The following is a 26,262-nucleotide window of genomic DNA, read 5'->3' as shown; positions in this document are numbered from 1 at the left end:
TTAAGCGACAGCGTTAATCAGCTCGTGTCGTAGAAAATTCTGCGTCGTCGGCGTCGTTGACAGTGGCAGAACAATCCCCAGAGATTCCGTCAGTGCACCTGCTAACGGCATACCGGCCTTAAAAGATAAAGTGGTAGCAATCGCGTCACTGTCTCGTAAGAACGTCGGATTATTTCTTTGCTGTTGACTCTTCCGTCAACTCTGTGTATTGTGAACGAGAGGGACCATAGCGTACAAATAAACCCTTTTTGTCTGATCAGCTTTCTGCAGATAATAGCTTCACGGATTTTCAAAACGACAGTGCCTCGTAAAGGGCAGTGGCTCTTAATGGCGGCGCAGTTCATCCAGTCATGCAACGCGGTAGCCACCATAATGGTCAGCGAACTTAATGCTCTAAAATGTATGCTGTTGAAGCGAGGGATCCACTGGCCGGAGCTAACCAGCGTGTGCCGCCTGCTTCGCATTGTATTTTCTCTAACTGCACAGTGGAGCTGGAGTCCCATCGTGAAGTTCGGCATGGACCAGGGCCGGCTTCCTCACCATTACTTTCGAAGAATAATACGATGAAACGCTGCTTGGAAGAATCCACATGCTAGGTCGACAAAGTGGTGCGTAAAGCCAGTAAGAGGACTGCTTCTGCCTAATGGTGCAGTCTTTTCAAAATGGCAGCGAACACGTTCAATACGAACAACTCCTGAAACTTTAAGGCACAGTCATGCCGAACTGCTGTCGAACTCGATGACCCTTCATAACCAGAGCATGCAGGCGGTGACTGCCTCAGAAGATTGATGAATGCAAGAGTTATTGACATAGACCTCGATAACTCTCGCATTCACCAATACATTCACATGCACTTTTTGGGCGTTATTATTGACTACCGTCTACAGTGGCGATGGGCTGTGGACTCGACTGTAGCATTATCATCTTCGCGTATTAATGTGCTCCGTACAATCGCAAGTGAGCAATGGGGAAATCACCCTTCCTCAGTGACCAGGCTCCTCGAAACACTGGTGACGAGTCGCATAATATATCAGCTCCCTTTAATTTCCCCATCGGTATCACAGCTTGAACGTCTTGAAATTTTGCATATAAAGGGCATCGAAAGAACTCTTGGGATTCCACAGACTGCTCCTTATTATGCAGTTCTTTATGTGTATCTATCGAAACCTCTTAGCCTTCTCGCGTCCCAAAGGTTGAACTTGAACTTGAACTTGAGATTTATTTACCAGAAAGACTGGTGGGTCACCTGGGCTAAAAGCTGTAATCAAACAGCTTATTAGTGCAACTCGGCTGCCTCAAACACACGGTATCCGCGCGAGCCATTCTACAGCGCCTTCGAAAGCTATCTGACTCTCGAGTGTACATGGCACTTAATACCCTTTGTTCACTGGGTCTCGACGTTCGAGGTCGGAGCAAGAGGTTGGAACCACTTTGCTCATTTGCAAGCCTCGTCTGTTCGGTGACAATTCCTCATCTTCGCGCTAAGCGGAGTTCTCCTTTGGTGGCGACACGATTACTCGTATTGGAACACATTGAGTTCGAATATGCTCGTAATCTTTAAATTTTTACTGATGGCTCTGTGGACAAGGCCAAAGGAGCTAGTGCTGCTGCTTTTCACGTCCCCTCTTTGAAGTGTACCTGGTCTGTTCGCTTTACTGCAGTCGTGTCCTCCACAGCGGCAGAAAGCGTTGCCATTCAGGCGGCTCTCAAGAAGCTAGTGTCATGTACGGCTCAACTTGTTGTTATCCTTTCGCATCCAAAATCTGCCCTTCAAAGGTTAGAGCGTGGGTTCCCTTCTGATGCTTTGTGTCTTAGCTCTCTACGCTTGTTGCATAATCTGAGCAGCAGAAGCTTTTGTATAGTCTTCAAATGGGTGCCCTCGCATGTAGTTGTCATTGGCAACGAGATGGCGGGCAGCGCTGTCTGGGACCCTTCGAGAAAAGTTCCTGAAGATGACAAGAGACTCTTCAGAGGGATAGTGTTGAGTCACTTTACTTCTTTGTGGGGCTCACCCAACAAGCCACGTGTGACCAAGGGTCTCCAAATATTCCAAGCAACTTTACTATATCACATACGCACGGGCTGTGCTCGTACTCATGCTTGGATGTAAAAGACGGGCCTGGCGTCGTCTCCATCATGTTCAACGTGTGACGTGTGCGGTGATATAGGACATTACTTAATGTGCTGCACTCTTTACAATACGGAAAGGTGCGTGTTATTCGGTTCTCTCAAGAAGACAGGACTCCCTCACAGCTCCCTTCAGGACATTGCTTTTCCCGCGCGGAAACCAATTCTGTAGAAAGGAGGCTTCACGTCTTCTTTTGAAGTACTTACTGGACACGGACCTAGTCTCCACATGGTGACAGCAGGAGTGGTTATTATTTCTGTTTGTCATTTCGGTGCCGGATTATGTGATTTAGTTATTGTAGGTTTTGCTGCGGTGGAGCAATTGGCGGCAGAAACCGCAAGGCTAACCCCACCTGTAGCTTACAGCAACTCAACTCAACTCAGCGGAGGACGCCATTAGCTTACCATCTGGGAAGACGGCCTTCGGGAGCGTCTGAACACGTCAGTGCACTCGGTGCGGGTGGTAGACGTCCAGTTCTTCACTGCGTTTTCTACCTTGTAGCGAGCGTGGGTAACTCCCATATGGCCTACTATCACTGCTGAGCGCTGGTCCAGGTGGCATCCCTGCTTGAGCTGGTGAGCCCACAGGCTCTTCGGCGCCATCGCATCAATACATGGGGCTGGCCTTCAACACCACATACATGAGGGACGCAATTAATCGAGACATGACCGCCGAACTCTCTGCCCTGGTGACTTCAATTCCACAGGCAGCGCAGAAGATGCGTTCTCACTCTCCGTGGCCAAGTGCAGGCAGCGAGTCTATCGGACAGCAACAACGCTTTACACAGGCTTCTCACTGAAACCGATATCGCAAGGCGCTCAACGTTACGCATCGCCTGTTCGATGATACGACCCATTCTATCACCATCAACGTCGAATTGGCGACTGAAGGCTCACGTGGTACAGTGGAGAATGCCTCCTCAAGCCCTCTGTCTTGCTTTCTTAAACGCTACCCCTTATTCGTGTGTCTTCTGTGAGATACAAATATAAGCGGACAAGGTATAGTGAACGCGAGCAAACCTAACAAGAGTTCCCATGAATGTCAGTGTTCTTAAGTTATGAAAGTCCCGTTAGCACCATGCAACTAAGCTACCATTCCAATGGTTTGTGCAAACACTACGAGGAAAAGTCAGTGGGAAGCTGAGGATGCTCTCCTGACGTAAAGAATATAAACTCGTGGTTCTACAGTACTGCCGGGACTTGATTTTCTTTTCCCTCGCCTTATTGTAGCACAGAGGCTTGTATCTACAAAAGGAACAGCAGCCAAATTACGTATGAGTTTGATTACTCAATTCCGCTGCACAATGATGAGAAAAAAACATTAAGCTCTTCATTGTCAGTTACATGCCTAATTGGAGAGCCACTAAGGATTCCGGTTTGCTTTTGCAGTGCATATTCGTCTAGTGCAGTGCAAGCGCGTGCATAGCATGAGCGGTTTTATTCTGCCGCACGGCACGCTGCAAAATAACGCGACAAGACAGGAAATAAAACCCACTGTTTAGTCATACATTTACTAAAGCATGCTTGAGAGAAGGTTACACACAACAAAATTCTCAGGAGAACACTTGTCGATAAAGGCAGCCATCTTTCTTAAAAATTAAGTTTCTTCTTTCTCTATCGCATATATCACGCACTGGAAGGGACACTCACCGAAGCTGATACGAAATAGTCTCGGCTTGTTGCCCATGGATCGGCTAAAGTATTCTTCCACTTCTGCATTTCTTTGAGCTTTCGTCCGAACCGACATGCCAAATGAGGCGCCGTTCCGAACATGCGACAGTTGTTTTTTTCCACGCTCCTCTATTTGTTTATCAACCTTGAAAATTTGGCACCACGACACGCTAAGCTCTCATCGCACGCCTTAACTTGCAGTCTTTGAATTCCGCTGCAAGGAATAACAGCTGTTAAAAACCACCCAAGTCGTAGAAATAATCACAGATACGCTTCATTCTGCACTTCCTAATAAAAGCCACAATTACAGTTCGTTCTTTGGACCGTGCCTTTGTGCTCAGTCCTAGGCGTTCTTGTCGGGCACCAAGTTTTCGGCTTCCGACGGCCGGAAGATCGAACGACCGCGGGGCCTGCCGGAGGCGCCGAACAGGTCAAGCAGCAGTCCACGGGGCCGACCACGGGTCCGATCTAGGTGCAGGTTCAGGATGGCCGGGATGTTGATGCCGAGGTCGGTGCCACTCCGCCCCGTGAGCAGCTTCAGGTCGAAGATCTGCGGGATGTTGATGCCCAGGTCCAACGGATCCGACAGCGTTCTCACTCCAGGTGTGCCGGCCTCCTGCGGTGCCGGAGCCGCCCATACGACGCCCACAGTGAGGACGAAGACCAAGATGCTCATTGCGAAGGCGCGCATGCCGAACGAATACATTTCCGAAGTGGAGGTCGTAGCTGGTGAGCACTAAGCAGCAGACGGTCGATGTTCTGTCCGGCTGACAGAAGTGTGCGGAGCGTCCACTCGTCTGAGTCCACTCGTCTGAGCCAGAAACTGGTCGACGCAAAACTATAAACCGGCCTTGCGGAAAGTGAGGAGGCCGAAGTGAAAGTGTTCAAGGGGGAGAGGTGGCGACCAGTGCCGCTGACGTCATTGGCGTAGCGCCCCAAGTTAGCCGGCGATAAAGCGGGCCGGACTAATGATAGGGTGCCAACTTTGCCGGGAATCACCGTTCTTGCCGATGAAGAGTATTGCACAAGCCGAAGGGCGACCTTGAATCACGCAGCCGCCCCTGCGGCGGCTGCGACTACGAAGGAAAATTTTCTTGCGGAGCTGCAACGGCAAGATGCGCCTGCCCGAGCCTAGATAGCTGCTTTTCTTTCTCTACTTGTTTTCTTTCTCCTCGTAGCTCCCGGGCGCGGGAATATTGTTGGAGCGGCCAATTTCCGCGAACAGGCTCGCCTGCTTAGCCGCTACCACGCCTGGCTGCGTGACGACATTCGTCGAAAGCAGGGAGGCAGCGGTGCGCCGGAAAAGCATACGTCGTAGTTCTTTCAGGTTGCGCCTCAGGCGTTACAAATGATGCGCCGGACGGTACGAGGCATGACCTGCTTAAAACAAAAAACGAAAGTGTTGGTGGAAGCAGTCGTACGTGACTCAGATTCGACAGTGGACAGGCGAAGCAATATTCCGTCACGAAATAATGTACTGGCTGTCCTCTGGGTCCGCATAATTGTGGCGCAACTCTTCTCTGATTGCGCAGACTTAGCGTACAAGTGGGGAAAGCTGTTCAAATGGGATAAAAAGCTCATCCCGTTCATTGTTTTTTTTTTCCTATTTTTCCAGTGACATAGCAGCAAAACGACAAGCAGCCGCTCTGTGCCACCATTCGATGTGCTTCACTTCCTTTCTACACTCTGTCTCTCTTCAGTGATGACAATTACCTCGTGGTGCAAACTTTTTCCTGCTGCGCCCGGAGGTCATGTGCGGGTCCATTCGCCGAAGATCGTTTGTTGCGCGATAGCGTATACAGCTCGTTCGCTCTAAAAGCCATCGGCGTATTAGTAGCCGGCACAACGTGTCCGAAATGTTGGGAGGCTGCGTAAAAAAAATTGTATCATGGTAATTTGAAGTTCTAGTTATTGATGAGTGATTGGTGTGTGCTGGGCGATTACCAGTTAATGAAATCATTGTAATTAATTGATTACTTAAGAAAATGAAAAACTAAAAAAAATAGAAAAGGGGTGCTCAAATTAAGGTGCCGAAATGCTCAGAATGAAAATTCAATGCTTCATGATGCTGATTAGGAAACATTAGGACGTTTAATTAATCAATTAATTAATTTAAACAATTGAAAAAAAATACGTTGAAAGGTGTCAAACTGCTCAAAATGGAAAACCTAACCAACTACGCTATCGCGTCTTGCCCTTAGGTGGAGCTAAAGTGTCCTCTTCATTTATTTTTTTTTTCGAACGAGCCATCTCCGTCACAACGCTAACCGAAAAAAAACGCGAAAGTTTGGTACCCGCACAAACGGTAGCTCTACCCAAGAGGTTAAATTCAATTCAATTCAATTCGATGTTTATTTTCCAGAAAGTGCCTGGAGGGTTTTCTTGGCTAAAAGCCACTCATGCAGCTTCACTAAGCCCAAGAAGACCGTCACATAGCAGTATCAGTAACATCATAATATATTTAAAACAGACATGTTACCTCTAATTTGCCACAATCATTAAGCATTTTATGCAAAGCACTGGAATTATAGCAAGTAAACAGCATAAGTGAAACAACATATGTCAGAAAACAAATTTCAAGAACGTGGCAACAGCATTGTACAATCAATTAGTAGAAATAAAGTACAAGAACAGAAAGAACGAAAATATAATAACGTGTAACAAAACAAAACTATTACCGGAACATGGCAATTACAAGAAAACAGGCCTCAAACCCATTCTACTCAATCCTAGAGTACGTGTATTTTTGTTTAGTACAAATGGGAGGTTATGTGACACGGCTTGATATTTATAAAATGTTCGAGAACCTTAGGATTTCCCACAAATCTCTATTTCTTGTGCTTTACGTGCTTGTGCTATGCTTGTGCTTTCTTGTGCTATGACGTGATTTACGTGTCAGAGCAACTCTATACCGCGATGTATTAAAAAATTCTGGAAATAACTGAGTCGGTATCACCACATAAGACTTTGATCTGACTCTTTTCGATGTGAAACTAGATGGCAGCCATTTTTGTTCCGAAAACTTTTCCCACGGTTTTTTTAAGCTTTGTTTATGCAAATAATGCTTAGAAAGATTATGCTGTCTATTCTGCAGAGAAACAACACATCTATTGTGCGCAGTCAGGGGCACTGCTCTGATTCAACACCAGCAAGTAAATGCGAATTGCAGGCTTCTCTCACGAACACTGACCAGAAAAAAATCTTTTTCAAGTGTCCTCACTCCGGCAGCGTAAAAGCAAACTAGCTAGAATGTATGGGATCTATAATATATCTTACTTGATTGTAGAATGCTAAGGTCATGCGTAGTAGCGAAGTGTTGGACGCGTACAGAACGCAAAACAATAGTAAAGCGGCTAGTATTGTCGTTTCCTGTCTTCCCCGGCCATTTCTCTTGTATTAATTAATTAAACAGCCACTGCCAACTAGCCGAACTATACACTTTGAATTTCACAGCTACAGAAGCCCCATACTTAGTTTATCGGTGACGGGGCTAATGATCCCATCGTTATCACCGTCTTCTGGGCTGAGATCTTCCGTCGATCTTTTCATATCATACGCAGTCGATGATGAGAAAGTAGCCCTGGGGAAGGAATAAATGAAACAAACCTCGAAACTGTACTACCTATGAGGCTCAAGTTGATAAAAAAAACTCTCACGGGTGGAATTGGCTCTTTTTGATCCGTACATCAGCAGGACGTGGCGCCATTTTGATTGGGCGTAGGATTTACCCGCGGGTTTCCTGGCCGTTAGTGGGCACCTTTTGTTGTCGCAGTTTTTATGGATGCGCAAATTTCCACTGCAGGAAGATTCTGGATTATGAGAAGAAGACAACTTGGAAATTCTAAAGTGTGCTTGGTGAAAGCCTTGTGGTTAACCCACTGCCGCTTCCCAGAACCGCTTGGCTCGTGGCGGGCTTCCCGCGTGTGAGGTTTTTATTGTCCTTGGCGACTGCGGTCGCTTTTTTTATTAGTGTTTTGAGCGCAGCTCCTTGGCGCCCGTTTCGCGGCGTCGCCGTCGCCGTTGCCCGTTCGGCGTACATTGTGTTCATTGGCGTTGGCATTGACGTTTTACACTCCGAACATTTTAAGGAAAGGAAGTGCGCAAACTGGCTCCCTGGGTCAGTGGACGCCTGAATCGCGCTGTTGTGCTGTTGATGCGGCCGTATGAGCCGTTGCCTAGCAACCGTCGCGGTGGACAGCCGAACCGCACCACCGTACAGGAAGGGAGGAAGTGGGAGTGAAAGAAGAAAGACAAAGAGGGGCCATAGTGAAGAAAATCAAAATTGTATTTGAGGTTAGGAAATTCCGCAGTAACTGTCTCGCATATCTCGGTGGACGCCCGTCATCCGTTTGTAGAGGAAGTGAGGAAGTGAGAGTGAAAGAAGAAACAGAAAGACGGGCCGTAATGAAGAAAATAAATTTCAGGAAAGAAAATTACGGCGGAGGTTGCGCCGCTTCGCGGAGGAGAGGCCACAGTTGGCGCAATTCCAGCGCACGGACGGACACCGCGAGCATGAGCCATTAAAGGCTTTCGCCTTAAAACATATTTATGTAACCATTCTTGTCCGTTTCATTCACCTGGTGCTTTGGGCGAGTACCAACTGCACTGGTGCTGAACAAAGCCACTTGTTAAGCGCTTTTCAGCTAGAGTGTGAAAAAAAAGAGATACGAACAAAAATGGAGTAATAAGTAAGATACCGAGAATCGTAGCCCATCCGCAGCCGCTGCGGCAAGCCCTTCCTTGCTTCGTATGTGGCGCTTTAGTCGCAATGAGCTGCTGGCGATCTCATTCCGTGAAAGAGCGACACAGAGAGTGAGCTTTACCTCCAGTTACACAGCATCTGAACCAGCCTTTTCTTTGTTATTATTTCTGCAATTCTTTTCATCATTCACTTTTATCTGCCATCTTATTTCTTTGAAGAAAACACGCCGGGTGCAAATTCGAGCACCGAGGTCGTTCTGTGGCCTCCACCTTCTCGTCTTTCCTTCTACTGCTTTTTGCTTTTATGGGTCTCTCCTTAATAGCAACAAAATGGCACATTTAGTCTCCCCGTAAGGCCATTTACAAAGCTATATTCGTGATGGAGAGCCAAGCTCTGACCATCCGCTCTTTGCCTGAACTGCAGTTTAGCCTGCTCATTTTCTGAGCCGGCCGCAGCGGTGAGTTGGACCTCGTGCATAGCGGCCTGAACTGCGTCACTAGCATGCATTCGCGTGCATTCGCGAGCAGCGATGGCCTTGTGCCCTCGTCCCCTAGATAAAATGAAATGCGTAGACCGGCTCACAGCTGCCATTAAACGCTGTGGCTTCAGTAACATTGGCTTCAGCGACAACGGCAAGAAGATGCTGCAGCTGCTGATTTATTCTGCTTTTTTTTAATGGGCGATGGAAAGTGCAATGAACTGTACCATGCCCAAAATAAACACCTGCTGTAGCACTGCTGGCGCTGGTCGACGTTCTGGAATCCCATGATTGTCAGGTATTATGCCCGTCTCAGTTGAGGCCTTTGTTCTGCCAGTGTTGCCGAGTGGCTGATAAAATGGCACAGGGCAGTAGGATGCAGGATGTTGCTGCTGTTGAAATATGCACTGAACTGACCACGAACTCCGTACTTAGAGTCCTTATTTCAGGATCCCATCGGTCGAATCCGGTAAACGCACCCTGTTTACGAGCCATTTCTGGGCCTGAGGAAGAAACAAGCTAAGGTGCCGGCCGCAAAATGCCCCTGTATCCATGTAACCACCCTGCAATGCTAATTCCAGAACGCCGACTTGCTGCATAGCTTAAACGTGACAGCAATTTAAACAACAAGTGACAACATTCTATGGCAAGCACGTCAACACACCGCCTCCGTACGTACGTGTTCTGGGAATCTCAAACGGTGTTTATTCTGATGCTGCGTGCCAATTCCCAATCGTGACGCAGCATATCGAGCACCTTTATTTTATCTTCCTTCCCTCTGGTCTCTTAGCGGCCATAATCTCCTCTTCTCATGCCCCGCTATTGGGGTTGTTACCCAGTCAGCAGTTTATGCTCGCTAAGCTGGGTATTTTCACCTGTCTTGTGAGTGAATGCGGGGAATTCTTCGCCCCAGCTGCCGTGACCTGGGACGGACTACCTCAGGGTAAGAGTTAAGTCGACATATTTTAGGGGAAGCCCCCAAGATGGAGTTAGTGTGAACGGCAGCAACAAGGTGCAGCGTGCTTTACTTTCATGTTGGTCTGCGTGCTTCGCTCGCAGAGAAAATTGAGCTGCCCGAGTGACCTGCCGCAGAGGCTACGGAGTGTCGTGGTTCTCCGCGTCCCGCTGAGTAGCACCCGTCACACGTTTCAAATGCGGCCTGGGTGACAGGGCAAAAGAAATCAGTAAGAAGGCATTTAGCAGAATAGGACAGGGAAATAAGAAGGCAACTGAAAGCAGGCGAAGCGTAGCAAAATTTGTCATTGTTTTTTATTTTGGTCAATGGTAAATTATAATTGTTACTATTTTTCACCTCAAAGATCATTGCCTATCCTTTCCACAATTTTAGTGTCTGTTGACCTTCATATATGTTTTAAGAAAGGTGAGTTCCGAGAGCCACAAAATATCCTGAGTGAAATCCCAGACCCGAAGCCAATTTTCTCTGTGTGGAAGTACACTCTTACGTCCAAGCCTGGTGAGGACCATGCTCTCCACGGTTTCAGAACGCCCCAGAACAGCTCCACTGGTTAACCCCGCTCCTCTGTGGTTCATGCCTGCATTACCGCGCTTTCTGTGGCCCTGCCTCTCCTAGCCCGTCATGGCGTCCCTAACCTCCTTTACACACGACGCTCCCCAGGGCTGCACTTTCAGAGCAGCTCTACCCCACCCCAGACACACTTCCTATGGTGTTCACTCACGGCTCATCGGGTGGGGCCGACGACGCATCACAAAGCATCATCGTAGTCAAATTGAATTTGGTCACTATAGGACTTACTTCCGCTGCCCACAATCCGGAATTACGCCCTCCCGTGAAAGATTACCAAAGACAACCCAATGCTGTCATCTACATCGTCGCTGAAGATCGCGGATCCCCGGCGTGTCCACGTATCGGGTACGAATGTAATTACGCTAATCATATCAATCGACTGTCACAGCAACCACAGAAACATGTCTCCGCGACATCTACAAGGTCAGACGCTTTATATAACGACACATGGGGCTCCGGGAGGGTTACGCGGAACAACTTATAGAAGCTCTGTCTTTAAAGAGAAGCTGAAACGGTTTCTGAGAATTCGAGGTTATTCAATAATTCGAATCTATCAAGCTTCTAGACAAACCATGCAAAGTATTTTTGCAATATCATTTAAAATGGTGACATAATCGTCGATTAAAACCGCTACGATGTTTAGGCTTCTCCTCACTACGTTGGAGGAGTGCGAGGAAACTCGGCAGTGACGTCATTGTTGCCAAAATTTCAGTGTCCGCTGCTCACGCCTGCATGCTGCTGTGCGTCTTCAGATGGCGCCAAATAATGCATTGTGAGCCTTACCTTCGATGGCGTTGGTTTTCTTTCATGGAATAACCGTTTTTTGGCTGGAAACGTAGTGCCATCATATGGGACGTCATTATCGGGGCCTCTGCTCGTAGCTGTGCACTTCACTGAACGCCGACGACGACTTTATTCGGTGATTACGCCACCATTTCAAATGCTAGAGCAAAACGATTTCGCAGGCTTTACCAGTACATTTCACGCATTCGGCGACCTTAAACTCATCGACTTGTAAAAGCGCTTCGGTTGCCCTTTAAGTAATGTACATTATACAACTCCGTAAGTAAAGTTAGCAAAGGGGCAGGCATTGAGTCAGCATTACGCACCTTAAACAAATAAGACTGCACTTCACCTGCCACGCTGGCATATTAAAATGAACTGGCACTCGAATACACGCCTGTAAGCAGGAGGTGCTTTTTCTGGCACTCTCGGAACTACTAGAACAGGACAGCGACCGACAGAATTCACGCCTCTCGGGGCTTCCGCTAACTCCCCGAGCCAACCAGTATTTATCTTACGCAAGTTAGTAAAGCGGTAGGCATTGAATTGGCATTAAATACCTTAAGCAAGCAATTATGCACTTCACCTGCCGCGCTGGCAGAGGAAGATGTCCTCCCCTACATACATACAGTATTCCACGGCGTAAGGAAAATTGCGGGCAGACACGCTGTGCTAATACTGTTCACAGTCCCTAAAAAACTGTCACGACTGTAGGAAAAGCGAACAGTGAAGGTGAGGCATCCGTGTCCCCATTTGCACCACCAAGCACGAGAAGCGCTTTGTGGAGTGCGATACCGACGTCATCTACTGGCCTGTGGAACCAGCACTGGACGGTGGAACGCAGTACCGGGGGGCAAGCATGTAGATGTGTCCCCAAAAGTCTTGGCACGCGAGGCAGATGTCTTTCTCTGTATAAGAATGGAAACCTTCGTTACTTAGGAAACAGTTGTCAGTTGGCATTCCGTCCTGTAGGTGTCCTTCCTTTCATCTGCGTTCTTCTCGTAATGTTTAGCGCGTAATAAGCATCATGCACAACCAACTAGGCCTCTTCCTCGTCCTCGCAATTTTGATACGAATGTAGTAGGGAAAACTTTCGCCGCATTGACGTCAGCCAATATGCTCTATATACAGAAGAACGAACATGCATTCGACTGTCTGAAATTACGGCGCACGTCTTGCTGTGTGTTTTCTATAGCTGCTTGATGGCGCCACCCTATTTTTCTTGGCATTGGTGGGATTTTCTGTACCATCTCCGAGCACACACACACACACTGGACGCCTGCTTTCCTCGTAATGGGCGAAAACGAGAGCGCGTTCTGCAGGCAAATGCCCTGGCTAATGCCGACTACCTGCAACGTCTCTCCTCCAATGCATTCAATGCTTACTTCTACTCTCGACGCCAAGAAGGAATGAAAATTTGTTACGCGATAGCATGAGACCCCAAGTCCCCACAGCCATCGGCGGTGTCACACGGAAGGGCCACCTGCCACGATTGGCAGGTGGCATAGGGGAGAGAGGGAAATCACCTTTTCTAGAGTACAGGAGGGAGCCGTGGGAATAACCATGTCACCTGCCGTGGTTGCTACAAGAGCCAGCCGCTGCTGTGATCGATCTTGTCAGTTCACGCCGAGGTTTTTCGGCCATCACACTGTGATGGCCATCACACAGCTAATGGCAAATCAATGTCAATTTTGCAGCACGAGCAAGACGGGAGCGAAGATAGTGAACAAGCACGACAGGGTGATACTTTATTCAAAAAAAAAACGAAGTTTAAGTACAGCCATACAACTCGTCTCATGGAAATCAATCTTTTCCAAAAATGACATGTCATTATCATGCAGCACTAATGACGGTGTGCTCATTGCATACGCATAACGATGACTGACAGCGCCACATGTGTTCTCTGCGGTAGGCTTACTGTTTCCGGCACTTCTGATAAAAGAGGTGACGCTCCGCAGCACAGGTAGGAGTGGACGACCGTTCATTGTCTCAGCGAACCGCTTTTGACTATCGACGTCAGCTTGCGAGGACCTGGAACCACTTTTGCGTTTTCTCAGCGCCACATTTGTCGGTCTGACGAACGCCTTTGGCTATGGGCTATAGAACGCCCCGGCGTGCGTTTGCCCATCACTTCCTTCAGTTCATGTTCCCTTTTCCTTGTTTCCTTGTTCATGTTCCCTTTTCCTTTTCCAGACCTAATGAAATAAAGGTTAGTTCAAGAGAGCATATCTGTCTGTCAGGAGAGCATGTGAACGTCTTATGTGTCCTTTCTCCTGCAATACGCACTCGCATGAGCGCTTTGAAGATGTCATAACAACCCCGTTCGAGACTACTCTCCACCCGGGGGGCTGGAGGGGAGTTTTATCTTTACAGACCCTAACGCAGTATAGAGTCTGGATGTCGTCTGCGGTGTAATGAGTCTAATCAACCCGCTGGCAATATAACCACACATATCGCGCAATAAACATGGCGTCCACGGGGCGACCACTACCGCTATCACTACAGAAAAGCAGAGCTAATCAGGCCATTTTTTTTCTTTTTGCCCTCACTCGTCGGTAACTAAGCGACGACCATCTCGCACTCCTCATACATGTGAGCGAGACGTCGTTTCACTGCCCCACGGCTTCTGTGCTGCCTGAAATTCAGATATGGTATCGCATCGAAATTAAGGGCGTTTTCACGTTGATACCCGTATGAAATACCGACTTTGGGTGTATGATGTCATGTCACAAGTGAAGAGTTGCGCTGTCAACCGTAGCACAGAAACAAAAGCATAAGAATTAACTCCCTGGTTCAAAACCGAGGCCTAGGGCTGTTCTGTTTAGCATAACTTGTAATCAATTCATTTCCTGCTGTTTGCAGCTGCGGCGCCGCTGCTGGCTGCTGGAACAAAACTGAGGAAAGATTGTTTATGCGAAAGCAATAGATACTCATCGACACGAAAGCCAGGCGTCGCCCAAAAAGCGTTGGCGTTACAGAGCTCTCATTTGCTCAGAACGACGTGATTTCATCAAAGGCGGGAAAATACGAAATCTTAAGCAATATTAGTCGTGCAGAGGAGTAAAAAAGAATTGTAATAAAATTGTAATAGAGTAAGCATAGAATTGGAACAAAATCGAAATAAAATTGCAATATAATTAAAATGGAAATCAGATAGAATTGGAATAGAATTTGTATACAACTGGCATTGAAATGCAGTGCTCTCTGATTACTCAAATGTAAGTTACTTAAGCGCCCGCTTTAGTCTTGGCTTTGATTTCTTAGCACTTCTAGCTTTGAACTCGCATATATCTCCCAAATAAGTAAACTGATCACCTATTGAAAGTATTTTTAGTTTTTCAGAACAAACTTGTTCACATGTCACCTGATTTTTTAACCCATGACCTTCTTAACTAGCTGCCATGCAACGCTGTGCCTATTCTTAACTCCGAATAATTTCGTACCCCTTTATTTTTTCAAAATGTATCTTTCTTTGCATCTATTCTTTCTGCTATAAATGGTTTATATAGCGCCTTCCCCACCCTTACCTCAATGAATGTTAATAGTCTTATGTACTAACATAAGCATGGATTAAAAACGTGCCTACTACCTCCCAGCGCTCGGCGATCATTTCAAACCGACCTCACTGCCGCACACAAACTGCACTTGCATTATTACGTCCCCCCCCCCCCCCCCCCCCTAGACTCATAATCGCTCTGAAACTCCGCCTGCCGCTGCCTGCGCTCGTAGTGTGCATCTGGTATGTCTGCAATTAGTATGTGTACAGTTTTTGTGTAGTTAGAATTGAGAAGACGGAAACTGTGATTGCTTCCACAAAGCTGTCGGCCCAAACAATGGTTATGAATTAAGCAGCCTTTACGATTCTGTACGAGTCTGTTACGTTCCGTGGAGGAGGCGGCAAGCTTTCTGCGGGCTCCCTATTGTTTTAATACGGTAGAATCCGAGATCCAGTTCTCTAGAAGAGCCGTCGGCGTCCATGCGCGCCGCGAAAGTAGTCGTGACGTCATCGCACGAGCACTTACGCCGAGCCACGATGGCAGCAGTCAAGTGCGGCATCCTGGACCAAGGATCAACCACGGCGCCCAGTGACCCGTAAGGGTCAAGAACACTTTAAATTTATGAACAATAAAGTTTTTTCCTTCCTTCCTTTCTCGCTGAAGACAAAAGTGGTGTTCAAGCGGACAAACTGCAGTCCTTCACATCGCGAGCCGGACACGCCACGTCTACCACTGACAAGCGTTCGTTCACCGAGATAGTTTATAGGCCTTGTGACACCACCTCATCCTGCAGAATAGGCGACAAACATTTACCAAGAGTCATCAATTAAACGTGGCCTACGAACACTGAACAACCGAGAGGGACACATGTGACGTGTCAAGCTATCATATTTTACTCTTAATGCTACGTTAAGCCTCTTTGTTCTTTTGGCGCTCGTTTACTGGAGAGCAATAGTGAGATAAAGGGCTAGTTGATACTGAATGAAAGAAAGGCAAGAAAAAACTGCGGCATGTTTGCCCTGTCTCTGCGTAAACCGTAGATTGGTCAAATAAGCGTGGTACGCAGGTTTACACGTGTCTACGATATTTCACGCTGCTTATATCCGTGTTCGGACGTCACTGCTTTGTCATATGTACACCACTGAGCCCATGTAGCGTACACCAGCGCCAGAACCCACACCTAAGGGCATGATGTAGACACCTCAGTGTATACAGCATAACCGTAGTAAAATATACATTTATGAATGGTCGGCGCTAGCGTCGCATAATCTGCCTGTCCATATCTTTCGCTTCAAGCTCTGTTAACGAGAATGAGTAGTACTAACTCGCCCAGTTTTCTATTCTTCCTATGCCGTGGTCTTTTGCGCTGCGTTTAAACCACGCAGCAACACTGTACCAGTCGCATCTTTTTGTGTGCTTGTGGGCGAGCGTTTGCAAGAGATATCGCCGTTTACTCCTCTCTCTGGACCCATGAAGGTTCCTAGAATCGTTTCCGCTGTAAAGACAGATGGGAGCCGAGGACAAAAACGACGTCAATAAGGGCATCAGCCAGGGTTTATTGGTTCACAAAGCTAATCTCCGCTCTCCGCGAGGAAGCAGAGGGGGTTGGTACTCTGTACCCGCAGTTATCGAGTCCCAGAACACGCAGAAGCGTCGTCGCCTTCGTGCCTTTGCCCACAAGTGGCCGCCGCTACTGGCTCCGAACGCAGCTGGTCCTCAAAGATGGGCTCTCCGCTCAAAAGCCGTATGGACTCGAAGGAACACCCGCTAGACACCAGAAGGAACTTCGGGGAGTACATTCTACAACACCTGCGACGCCACGCTAAATCAAAATGGGTGGGTGCTGTACTCGTAGGCTTGAACTTAACTTATTTAAAGATTGGATGTAGCGCCATTAGGCAGACTACAGAGAGAGGACAACACAACAAAGAAATCCTCTCTCTGTGGCCTTCCTACCAGCGCCACATCCAATCTTTAAATAACGAATGACCAACTAGCCCCAGCACCAAATTCTACTGAACTGAATTTTCAGGCCCGGTGACTCAGGGTTTACTGTCCGCTTGAAATGACTGGCACCCCAACTTTCAGTAGCATTATCGAATTCAACATAAGACAGCTTCCCTTTCTAAGGGTTCCAGAAGTATCTCTTGTTGTCCTCTCTGCAAAGCAAGTTGGAATGCACCCCCCGACCTCTGTTAATTGTCAGTACTCTTGTAGAATGTTCGAGACCAAGATTCCGTGCTCATGGAGGCAAGGCCTCACGACTTATTTCAGAGTAGGACGCTCCAAGAGCACCATGCGCATTCCAGTACGAGCTCGTCGAGGGTAACTTGAAGCCTTGAAGTTTTTTCTGTCAAAACCCCAGGTCACAAGAAGCACTTATATGTCCTAATTGGAAATAAGTATTTGTCAATGTAAACTAGAATATCTCTATTTAAATCAGCATGTTTGGTTATCCATGAAGTATAATAGAAATTATATGCCAATAACACCTGCACGGCATCAGAAAGGCGCAGTGTGATGGAATTTTGCTCGCAAGAAGACAGGGTTCTATGGATGAGACCGCACAAGTGTTTTTAAATTTTTCTTGGACACTCATTTTGTTTGTACGCCAGATGACGCGCAATAGAGGCGTTAATACTCGAGTAGTTCCGAGCTTAAGAAAACTAAATAGTTTTCTGTACAAGAAGAGCATGAAGGTTCAAGGTACATGGACCACTAAGAATACTTACTTATTACAGCCTTTTTTACCCCTTCTCGCTCTTCCCAGAGGAGCAACTCTGGTTAATCTTCCCACCTGTTCTCTTTCCCCTTTTTTTGGAAACTCAGTAAGCGGCCTCTCCATTCTTGTATTGACATTGTTTTAAGTACAGTTTTTTTCCTCGTGTTATTAAAGAATGGAACATGCTGCCAGAGTCCATTGTAAATATTAACTCCCTCGACGCCTTTCTAGAATGCCTGAAATCTTACCTGGACCGTAGTACACCAATGTAATAGTTTTGCCTCAGCACTTGCATGCGCTATTCTTATCTACTGTTTGATTTTTCCTTTGTTTTTTGTGTCGATATCGCAGTTGTGAAATGTACCTTGTTTTTAATGTGAATTTATTAGGTTTCCCACTCCTGTAATAGCCTGAAAAAGGCTGACAGTATCAATGAATGAATGAATGAATGAATGAATGAATGAATGAATGAATGAATGAATGAATGAATGAATGAATGAATGAATGAATGAATGAATGAATGAATGAATGAATGAATATCCCACTAATTTTCCTCCCTAATTTGGGTTTTCAAGAGCAGTTCGTCGTATAACTTGCCCCGCGGAAGTCTCTCGCGGCACTCGTATAGCCTGAATAGACCTTCACGAAAGTGATGTGCTTGCGAAGTAGCTCTGTTCTGTAAACGACCGGACGAACACGCGCATGAAATCTTGCTCTCTGCCATTGAGCTAAGTTGGAAATATTTTAATGTGAATATATAGCTCCATGAATGTGCTCTTAAGTGTTTGCAAAAAGAAAAGTTACTCCATAATTTTTATTATAACAATAATACTGTGAATTTATTATCCGTCACTCAACACAAATATCTTGGAGTTATTTATCCAGTGAACTTTCTTAGCACAGACCACTGATCTCCACTAGGTGGCTGGATGCCGCATTCCCGCTTTCCGAGACGAGCGCGAGTGAAGCCACCGGAAGTTGGACTGCTTGTCCCGGAAGTCGGGTGTCTGCTGTGTATTTCAATGCAAAAAGCCGCGTTTTTCACCCTTTCGTTCTCAGTTTTTTGCGTTGTTCTCGTGTAATTTCTGCTGTTATATGAAAGGAACAAGCAAGCTGAATGCGAGAAATGTGAGCATTGTGTGCAGAACCCTGTAATTTCAGAGAAACCGAAGAAAACAGGCATGCAGGTCTCACACTGCCTCGGCAAAGGGGTACGTGCATTAAACACTACGTTCTTGCCTGGTTCTTGTCTTCCGATCGTGAAGGAAAAGTAGTGGAATGACGATGAGGCTAGGCCATCTTAAAACCGAATTTTCGTGCTGCAAAGAAAAGGCACAGCGCAAGAGGAACGACTGACAAGAAAGACGAATGCTGCAGTGCGCAAGAGAAGCGCTGTTAGAAGTCAACTGCACCAAGCACCACGAATTAAAGCCCATTCAGGCGTAACTTGCTACAATATACGAAACAGTACATGACACGCTCAGTCGAAAAAGCAGTACCATACCTTTTTGAGGCGCTAATGCGAACCAACCGAACACCATCGACACCTCACCAGATAGTAGCCTAGCCCTCGCTCCGGTTCGGTCTAAATATAATTCGGTAAAATGGTCGCTGCAAAGTAAGCTGCCTGGTGAAGGTTTCCATCTATTCTTTCTTAAATGTATCCCCCACTGATGGCATAACTTGGGCTTGAGAGCGGGAACGTGCATCACAGTAAAGAGCAGTGTTGGCGACGGGACGACACAGAGCTGAGCAGACGAGGTCCCATACTTGCTGTGTGTAGCGACGTCCTGTCGTCTGCTACTGTCGTCCCATTGAGATGCAATGGGCCCTTATTTTTGAAACGCCATTCCCGAAGATTCCGCTGGTTTCCTCGCTCAGTTGACGGCGCAACAGGAAGGCATTGTCATGGAAAAAGACGAGAACGGTGAAAAGATGAAATGCTAAGTGGGAAAATAAAACTGGAACTGAAAAACCCTGCTGAGGTCCGATTTCATGCACTGCCAAAGGCTGACTTCCGGGACAAGGCCGCTTACTTCCGGTGGCTTCACTTTCGAGCGCCCGATGCGGCATCCAGCTCCCCTAGTGGAGATCAGTGGCACAGACACATTAATTGCAAACTGCAAAAACATGTTGCATTCTAATGCCAAGTGTTTCCCTTTAAATAGTGAAGAATTTCTATATGCTATTAATGTAAGGCCTACACTAGAGTATGCGTGCACAGTATGGGGCCCTAAAAGACAAAATGATGTTGATAAATAATAAAATTTTCGAAGTTAAGCCGTCCGTTTTGTATTGAATAACAACACCATAAATTTGAGTGATCATCAGAGAAGAATTCCTTAGGATGCAACGTAGTTGAGAAACGCTGATACCTATTTAGGCTTAAATTCTTCCATAACATTTTTCATTGCAATACCGGTACTGACCCTGACCAATATTTCTTTCCGCCAGACTGCATTCCGGCAAGAACAGACCACATTTTCAAAGTAAAATAAATAAAATGAACAACAGGTTTCTTTAAAATATAATTTAAAAACAAAAAATGAATAGACAAGTTGCCCCAAGAAGTCGTGTCCACAACGGTGAACGAATCTTTTGCCTCATCGCTGTGAAAGTAAAAGTTCTCCTACACTAATTTCGAAGTTTCAAAGTTTAGGGTTTCTTTTTTCAGCTTCTAGCTCTTATTGGCCTTTTTCCCACTGGTTATTTTCGTATTTCTGCTTTTAACGGCCCTTTTGGCTTTTTTGTTTCATTTTAAATTCATTCTGCTTCTCGGCCTTTCAATGAATTTTATTTTCATTCTGCTTTTAACGGTCTTTATGGCTATTTTACTTGCATTTTGCTTTCATCACATATTGCAATTTGTTACTCTGTTACTGCCTATCGGCTTCATCCATTTACTCATCCTTTTCACTCTGTTCCCTGGTAGAGCACTGTTATTTCCGGTCTATTTCCTCTTTGATAACTTCCTGTCGCATGCAAGCCCAGCAGGTGTTCCCCATGTTTTCCCACTAACTTTTCCTATATATCGTATGTTCTCTGCAATAAAAGAACCCAGTGAAGTCAGCGCTGTGTCGTCCTATCTTACTCAGTCCGTGTCTTAAGAGTGCGCTGCTGTTTCTTTCAAAATATGAACTACCAACTAACCCGTTCGACCATTATTGCTATTCAAAGCTCTGGCACGTAAATTTAGGCTTTTTCAAAGCTAGCGACAAAGCATAAATTTGCTGTAATGATACTATGGGAGGGAAACACCTCAACTAGTGGAATGTCAGTTTGGAGTAAAAGACTGTGTGCTCCAGTTTGGAACGCCGGGACTGCGGTGTCGTTTAATCCCATACAAAAATGCTTCTTGAGACAGTGTTGAAGTTCTCATGAGCAGACTCAACACGCCATGTTGAATTTTTGTTGTGACCAGGATGGGCTAGTGTTGGTGAATTATTGAGGCCGAGTTGAAACTCATTGGAAAAGTGGCCACTGTGCTAGAGTTGAGCATTCTCAATGAAATTTCTGCTTTGCGTTCATGTTGAATTCACGTTGGAATTACGGGAGTGAATCAACACGCCATTCTGAATCTTGGGTGGGTAAAAAAGCAAGAAAATCCTGGGAATACATTCGTATTGCGCCAGATGGACCGAATACCAATGCACTTTTCGGCGGTATATTGATATTTATTGCTGCAATTTCTCGTTAACATATACGCACAAACACGTATGTATATAAATATATATACATCATACACTCTAGCCCTACACATCCATCAGATAAAGAGCATGGGACAGTACTGCCCACGAGGCTATAGAATGAACTGACTAAGAGTTCATCTTACGATCTTAACTGCAACCTCGGCTTCGTCCTTATATAATCCTACTCAGGGGTGTCCGGACCTGCGCAGGTTGTGGCCTGCCGATCAGCAAAGTTGTTTCAGTTATTACTATTAATATTTATTTATTTTATGTGTAGTAGAAGTAATCAAGTTCATATGCAACGGTCAATTATTTGACGACCTTGATTCATTCATATACAACATAAATAAAGCGTTAATTAAGCGAAGCGGAAAGTTGGGCAAGTTGGATAACGTTCATGATGTAAAAAATAGCGCACAGGGAACACACGGGACGGAAAGTAAACGACGCAGACAAGCGCTAACTCGCAACTGAGGTTTATTGCTGACGCGCGCAATATAAGGTAGTCACTTTAAAAACATAAAACAAAAACAACCACAAACAGTCCCTCCTGGAAAGACCAAGTCAGAGGAAAAAATTGAAATTGAAGCATCAGGCGCACTCATCGCTGTGGAAGATCAGTTAAAAAACCATTATCAAAAAAGGAATTCAATGCAACGCTGAGGCTAAAAAATCGATTTCACAGTCTGCCAAGTTAACAGAGGGCTCACTGATACACGGATTCCGACATTTCCTAATATGGTATGCCTCCATTATCTCGCGTACACGCTGATCTCGATGTCTGAAAAGTATGACAGTACTAGAAAAAATCGGTTTACAAGTTTTCCCCTTCTGCTCTTCTTTTTTGCTACATTCCCGGCAATGCTCAGGAAGATTGCCATAATGATCTTTTAGGGAGTTACGGTGTTCACCAAGCCTAACGTTGAGGCATCGCCCCGTTTGTCCTACATAGACAGCTCCGCAGGACAACGGTAGTTTGTACACTACACCCAAGCTGCAGGGAACAAACGGGGCGCGGTGCCTAACGGTGCATCCGCGCTTTTTTCGCTTATCTCCAACACCTTCTTGCCTGTTCCGTATCTGAGAGCATAAACTGCTCAGCTTGCTTGGCCCGGAAAAAACCACCTGGACGCCGTAGCGGCTCCCTACCTTCTTTAACCCATGTGCCATTCTATGCACGTAGGGCACCACGCCGACTTTTTGCCGCTCCCTTCCAACGTCTTGGGATTTATGTGCACTTTTAATCCAGCGCACTAGTTTGCCGCACGTCATCGAGATGACATGCATGGGATACCCTGATTCCTTGAGCCTGTTCACCTGTGCAGAGACGCTCTTTTGGAAGGAGTGAATGCACGATTTGGTGATGGCTGCCTTAATGCAGGACGTCGCGATACCATTCTTCACGATTTTTTGAGTGTCCCGAAGCAAAATTAAGAAGGGCCTTGGCAGAACGGGGGCTGTAAGTCCAGCAAATGTGATCCTTGCACATGGACAACGACAAGTCTAAGAACTGTAGCACCCCTTCTTTGGGTGACTCAACGGTGAAATTCAAACCTGAGCTGCATTCTTTAAAAACGTTCAAAATGACAGGTATGCTATGAGTCAGATCACACTGATATGAAAACACTAGGTAGTCGTCAACATATCTGCAAATTTTTTTTAACCAAACCTGGTGAATTAAGTTCAATGTTTCGGTCCACCTGTGCGAGGAAAATGTTACTAAGAATGGGGGCTACGCACGAACCGATGCAAACCCCTGTACGTTGAATGAACAAGCCTCCTTCCCATCCGATGACGGTTGAGGAAAGATAGAAAGAAAGAATTTCCATGAAGGACTCAACTGAAACACCGCATCTGCCCATAAAGGCGACTTCATCATTGTCATCCGTGATACACACTTTAACACTTTCCATTAATCCTTCATGAGGCATCGAATAATACAAATCTTCAACGTCTATGCTAAAAACACCACACTGACCAAGGTTCATGGTTCTCAGAAGGTTGACCACAGCGTCCGAACTAGGTATCACGAAGGGATCCTGGACAACCAACGACGTGAGATGTTCTTGCAGGTATAGGGCGACCAAGCGCTGCCAGGTATGACGCTCTGACACAATGGAACGAAAGGGCATTTTTCACTGCAAAGACGCACAAAACCGACATGCCCTTTCGTTCCATTGTGTCAGAGCGTCATACCTGGCAGCGCTTGGTCGCCCTATACCTGCAAGAACATCTCACGTCGTTGGTTGTCCAGGATCCCTTCGTGATACCTAGTTCGGACGCTGTGGTCAACCTTCTGAGAACCATGAACCTTGGTCAGTGTGGTGTTTTTAGCATAGACGTTGAAGATTTGTATTATTCGATGCCTCATGAAGGATTAATGGAAAGTGTTAAAGTGTGTATCACGGATGACAATGATGAAGTCGCCTTTATGGGCAGATGCGGTGTTTCAGTTGAGTCCTTCATGGAAATTCTTTCTTTCTATCTTTCCTCAACCGTCATCGGATGGGAAGGAGGCTTGTTCATTCAACGTACAGGGGTTTGCATCGGGTCGTGCGTAGCCCCCATTCTTAGTAACATTTTCCTCGCACAGGTGGACCGAAACATTGAACTTAATTCACCAGGTTTGGTTAAAAAAATTTGCAGATATGTTGACGACTACCTAGTGTTTTCATATCAGTGTGATCTGACTCATAGCATACCTGTCATTTTGAACGTTTTTAAAGAATGCAGCTCAGGTATGAATTTCACCGTTGAGTCACCCAAAGAAGGGGTGCTACAGTTCTTAGACTTGTCGTTGTCCATGTGCAAGGATCACATTTGCTGGACTTACAGCCCCCGTTCTGCCAAGGCCCTTCTTAATTTTGCTTCGGGACACTCAAAAATCGTGAAGAATGGTATCGCGACGTCCTGCATTAAGGCAGCCATCACCAAATCGTGCATTCACTCCTTCCAAAAGAGCGTCTCTGCACAGGTGAACAGGCTCAAGGAATCAGGGTATCCCATGCATGTCATCTCGATGACGTGCGGCAAACTAGTGCGCTGGATTAAAAGTGCACATAAATCCCAAGACGTTGGAAGGGAGCGGCAAAAAGTCGGCGTGGTGCCCTACGTGCATAGAATGGCACATGGGTTAAAGAAGGTAGGGAGCCGCTACGGCGTCCAGGTGGTTTTTTCCGGGCCAAGCAAGCTGAGCAGTTTATGCTCTCAGATACGGAACAGGCAAGAAGGTGTTGGAGATAAGCGAAAAAAGCGCGGATGCACCGTTAGGCACCGCGCCCCGTTTGTTCCCTGCAGCTTGGGTGTAGTGTACAAACTACCGTTGTCCTGCGGAGCTGTCTATGTAGGACAAACGGGGCGATGCCTCAACGTTAGGCTTGGTGAACACCGTAACTCCCTAAAAGATCATTATGGCAATCTTCCTGAGCATTGCCGGGAATGTAGCAAAAAAGAAGAGCAGAAGGGGAAAACTTGTAAACCGATTTTTTCTAGTACTGTCATACTTTTCAGACATCGAGATCAGCGTGTACGCGAGATAATGGAGGCATACCATATTAGGAAATGTCGGAATCCGTGTATCAGTGAGCCCTCTGTTAACTTGGCAGACTGTGAAATCGATTTTTTAGCCTCAGCGTTGCATTGAATTCCTTTTTTGATAATGGTTTTTTAACTGATCTTCCACAGCGATGAGTGCGCCTGATGCTTCAATTTCAATTTTTTCCTCTGACTTGGTCTTTCCTGGAGGGACTGTTTGTGGTTGTTTTTGTTTTATGTTTTTAAAGTGACTACCTTATATTGCGCGCGTCAGCAATAAACCTCAGTTGCGAGTTAGCGCTTGTCTGCGTCGTTTACTTTCCGTCCCGTGTGTTCCCTGTGCGCTATTTTTTACATCATGTTAATTAAGCGCCCTTTTTTATGAGAGCACATATGAATCCTCCAAAGTAGGTATGCCTGAAGGAGCATATTGCACTACTAGCACTTTTTTCTATGCAAGAAAATGACTTTGAGCGGTTTATGAGAGTTTTAACGGGTGCTGCCTATGTTCTTAATATGTGTAATGTGATCAGGTTCTGTTTATACGATGCATGTCGAAATTATTTCATTTAGTTAGGCTTAGGAACGGCTGCCTTGAGATTATTCAATTTAAATTCAACAGAAATTGCTCAACAGTAAATCTCTTGACTACGCTCAATAAAAATTCCGTGTAGCAGGTGTTGAGTAGGCTCAACATACATTGAGTTCATGTTGGTTTCCAGTTGATTCAACAGGAGCTCAACAAGGCGTCAACTGAAGCTCAAAAGTCATTTTTGTAAGGGATGCGCAAAGAATTTAGAAACCGTAAAGGAGGAGGAAGATGTAGAAGAGGAAAGGCAGGGAGGTTAACCGAAAGAATAATCGGTTTGCTACCCTACACGGGGGGAAAGGAGTGAGGGGATAAAAAAAAAAGAAAGAGAAAGGACAGTAACAGAAAATTGAAGTCACTCTAAAATGTCACTGTTCGTTAAAGTCACAGCCTATCGTGCACGAAAAGTACCCCATATTCTCACCCGTAAGTAAGCCACGACAGATACAGTCGTATTAGTACTTTACTCTCCGCTCTCGTGGATAGCTGTATTAACTCAGTTTAAACAAACAAAAGCAGATATTTCACACTTCTCTGGAAACTTTCCATAGTAACCCCACGCACCGTGTGCCATTTCTGCACTCTCTGGTAATAAGACCTTTGCCATTTACTTCAAGCTGCATTGCAGCAATGAGGTACCGAAGCAAAGCAACGAAGTTACGAGGAAAGAGAGAGTAAAGTTTTCTTAGCTTCGAGGGTGGTTTGCCCGGGAAGCCCTCCAGGACTGGTCGATCAGCTGTCGTTGAAGGGTGAGCTCTGTACAGTGAGCCCACTGCCCCGAGAAAAACGGGCTTCAAGTTGCGCGGGGCAGTTCCAAATCGTGCGGAGGACGTCGTAAATCTCTCTGCAAACCGGGCATGCATTAGTGAAGTATTACGCGGGCTAGGTCTTACTGTATCCAGCTGGGTTCGGTAGTGTGCATGG

General features: G+C 46.2%; 2 protein-coding genes across 3 annotated transcripts in view; one reads left to right on the top strand and one right to left on the bottom strand.

The window, feature by feature from the left end:
• Positions 1-3,612: 3,612 nt before the first annotated feature.
• LOC149339850 (uncharacterized) lies at positions 3,613-4,632 on the bottom strand. The gene has a single exon (XM_089548506.1). It carries the CDS (start codon positions 4,502-4,504, stop codon positions 4,142-4,144), a length of 363 nt encoding a protein of 120 aa, XP_089404632.1. The 5' UTR covers positions 4,505-4,632; the 3' UTR covers positions 3,613-4,141.
• An 11,780-nt stretch (positions 4,633-16,412) lies between these two features.
• Positions 16,413-26,262, top strand: part of LOC149339849 (uncharacterized) — a 33,693-nt gene continuing 23,843 nt past the window's right edge. The window contains exon 1 of one of the 2 annotated variants that reach the window (XM_089548504.1): positions 16,413-16,640. In XM_089548504.1, the coding sequence (XP_089404630.1) occupies positions 16,527-16,640 (114 nt within the window). In that variant the 5' untranslated portion in view covers positions 16,413-16,526. The remainder of the gene's footprint in view (positions 16,641-26,262) is intronic. The other variant, XM_089548505.1, reaches the window with a different exon arrangement.

This window comes from Amblyomma mixtum, chromosome 6 (genome assembly GCF_055824585.1).
Source record: "Amblyomma mixtum isolate Tamu chromosome 6, ASM5582458v1, whole genome shotgun sequence".
Taxonomy (NCBI): domain Eukaryota; kingdom Metazoa; phylum Arthropoda; class Arachnida; order Ixodida; family Ixodidae; genus Amblyomma; species Amblyomma mixtum.
This window is presented reverse-complemented; position numbering and strand designations above follow the sequence as displayed.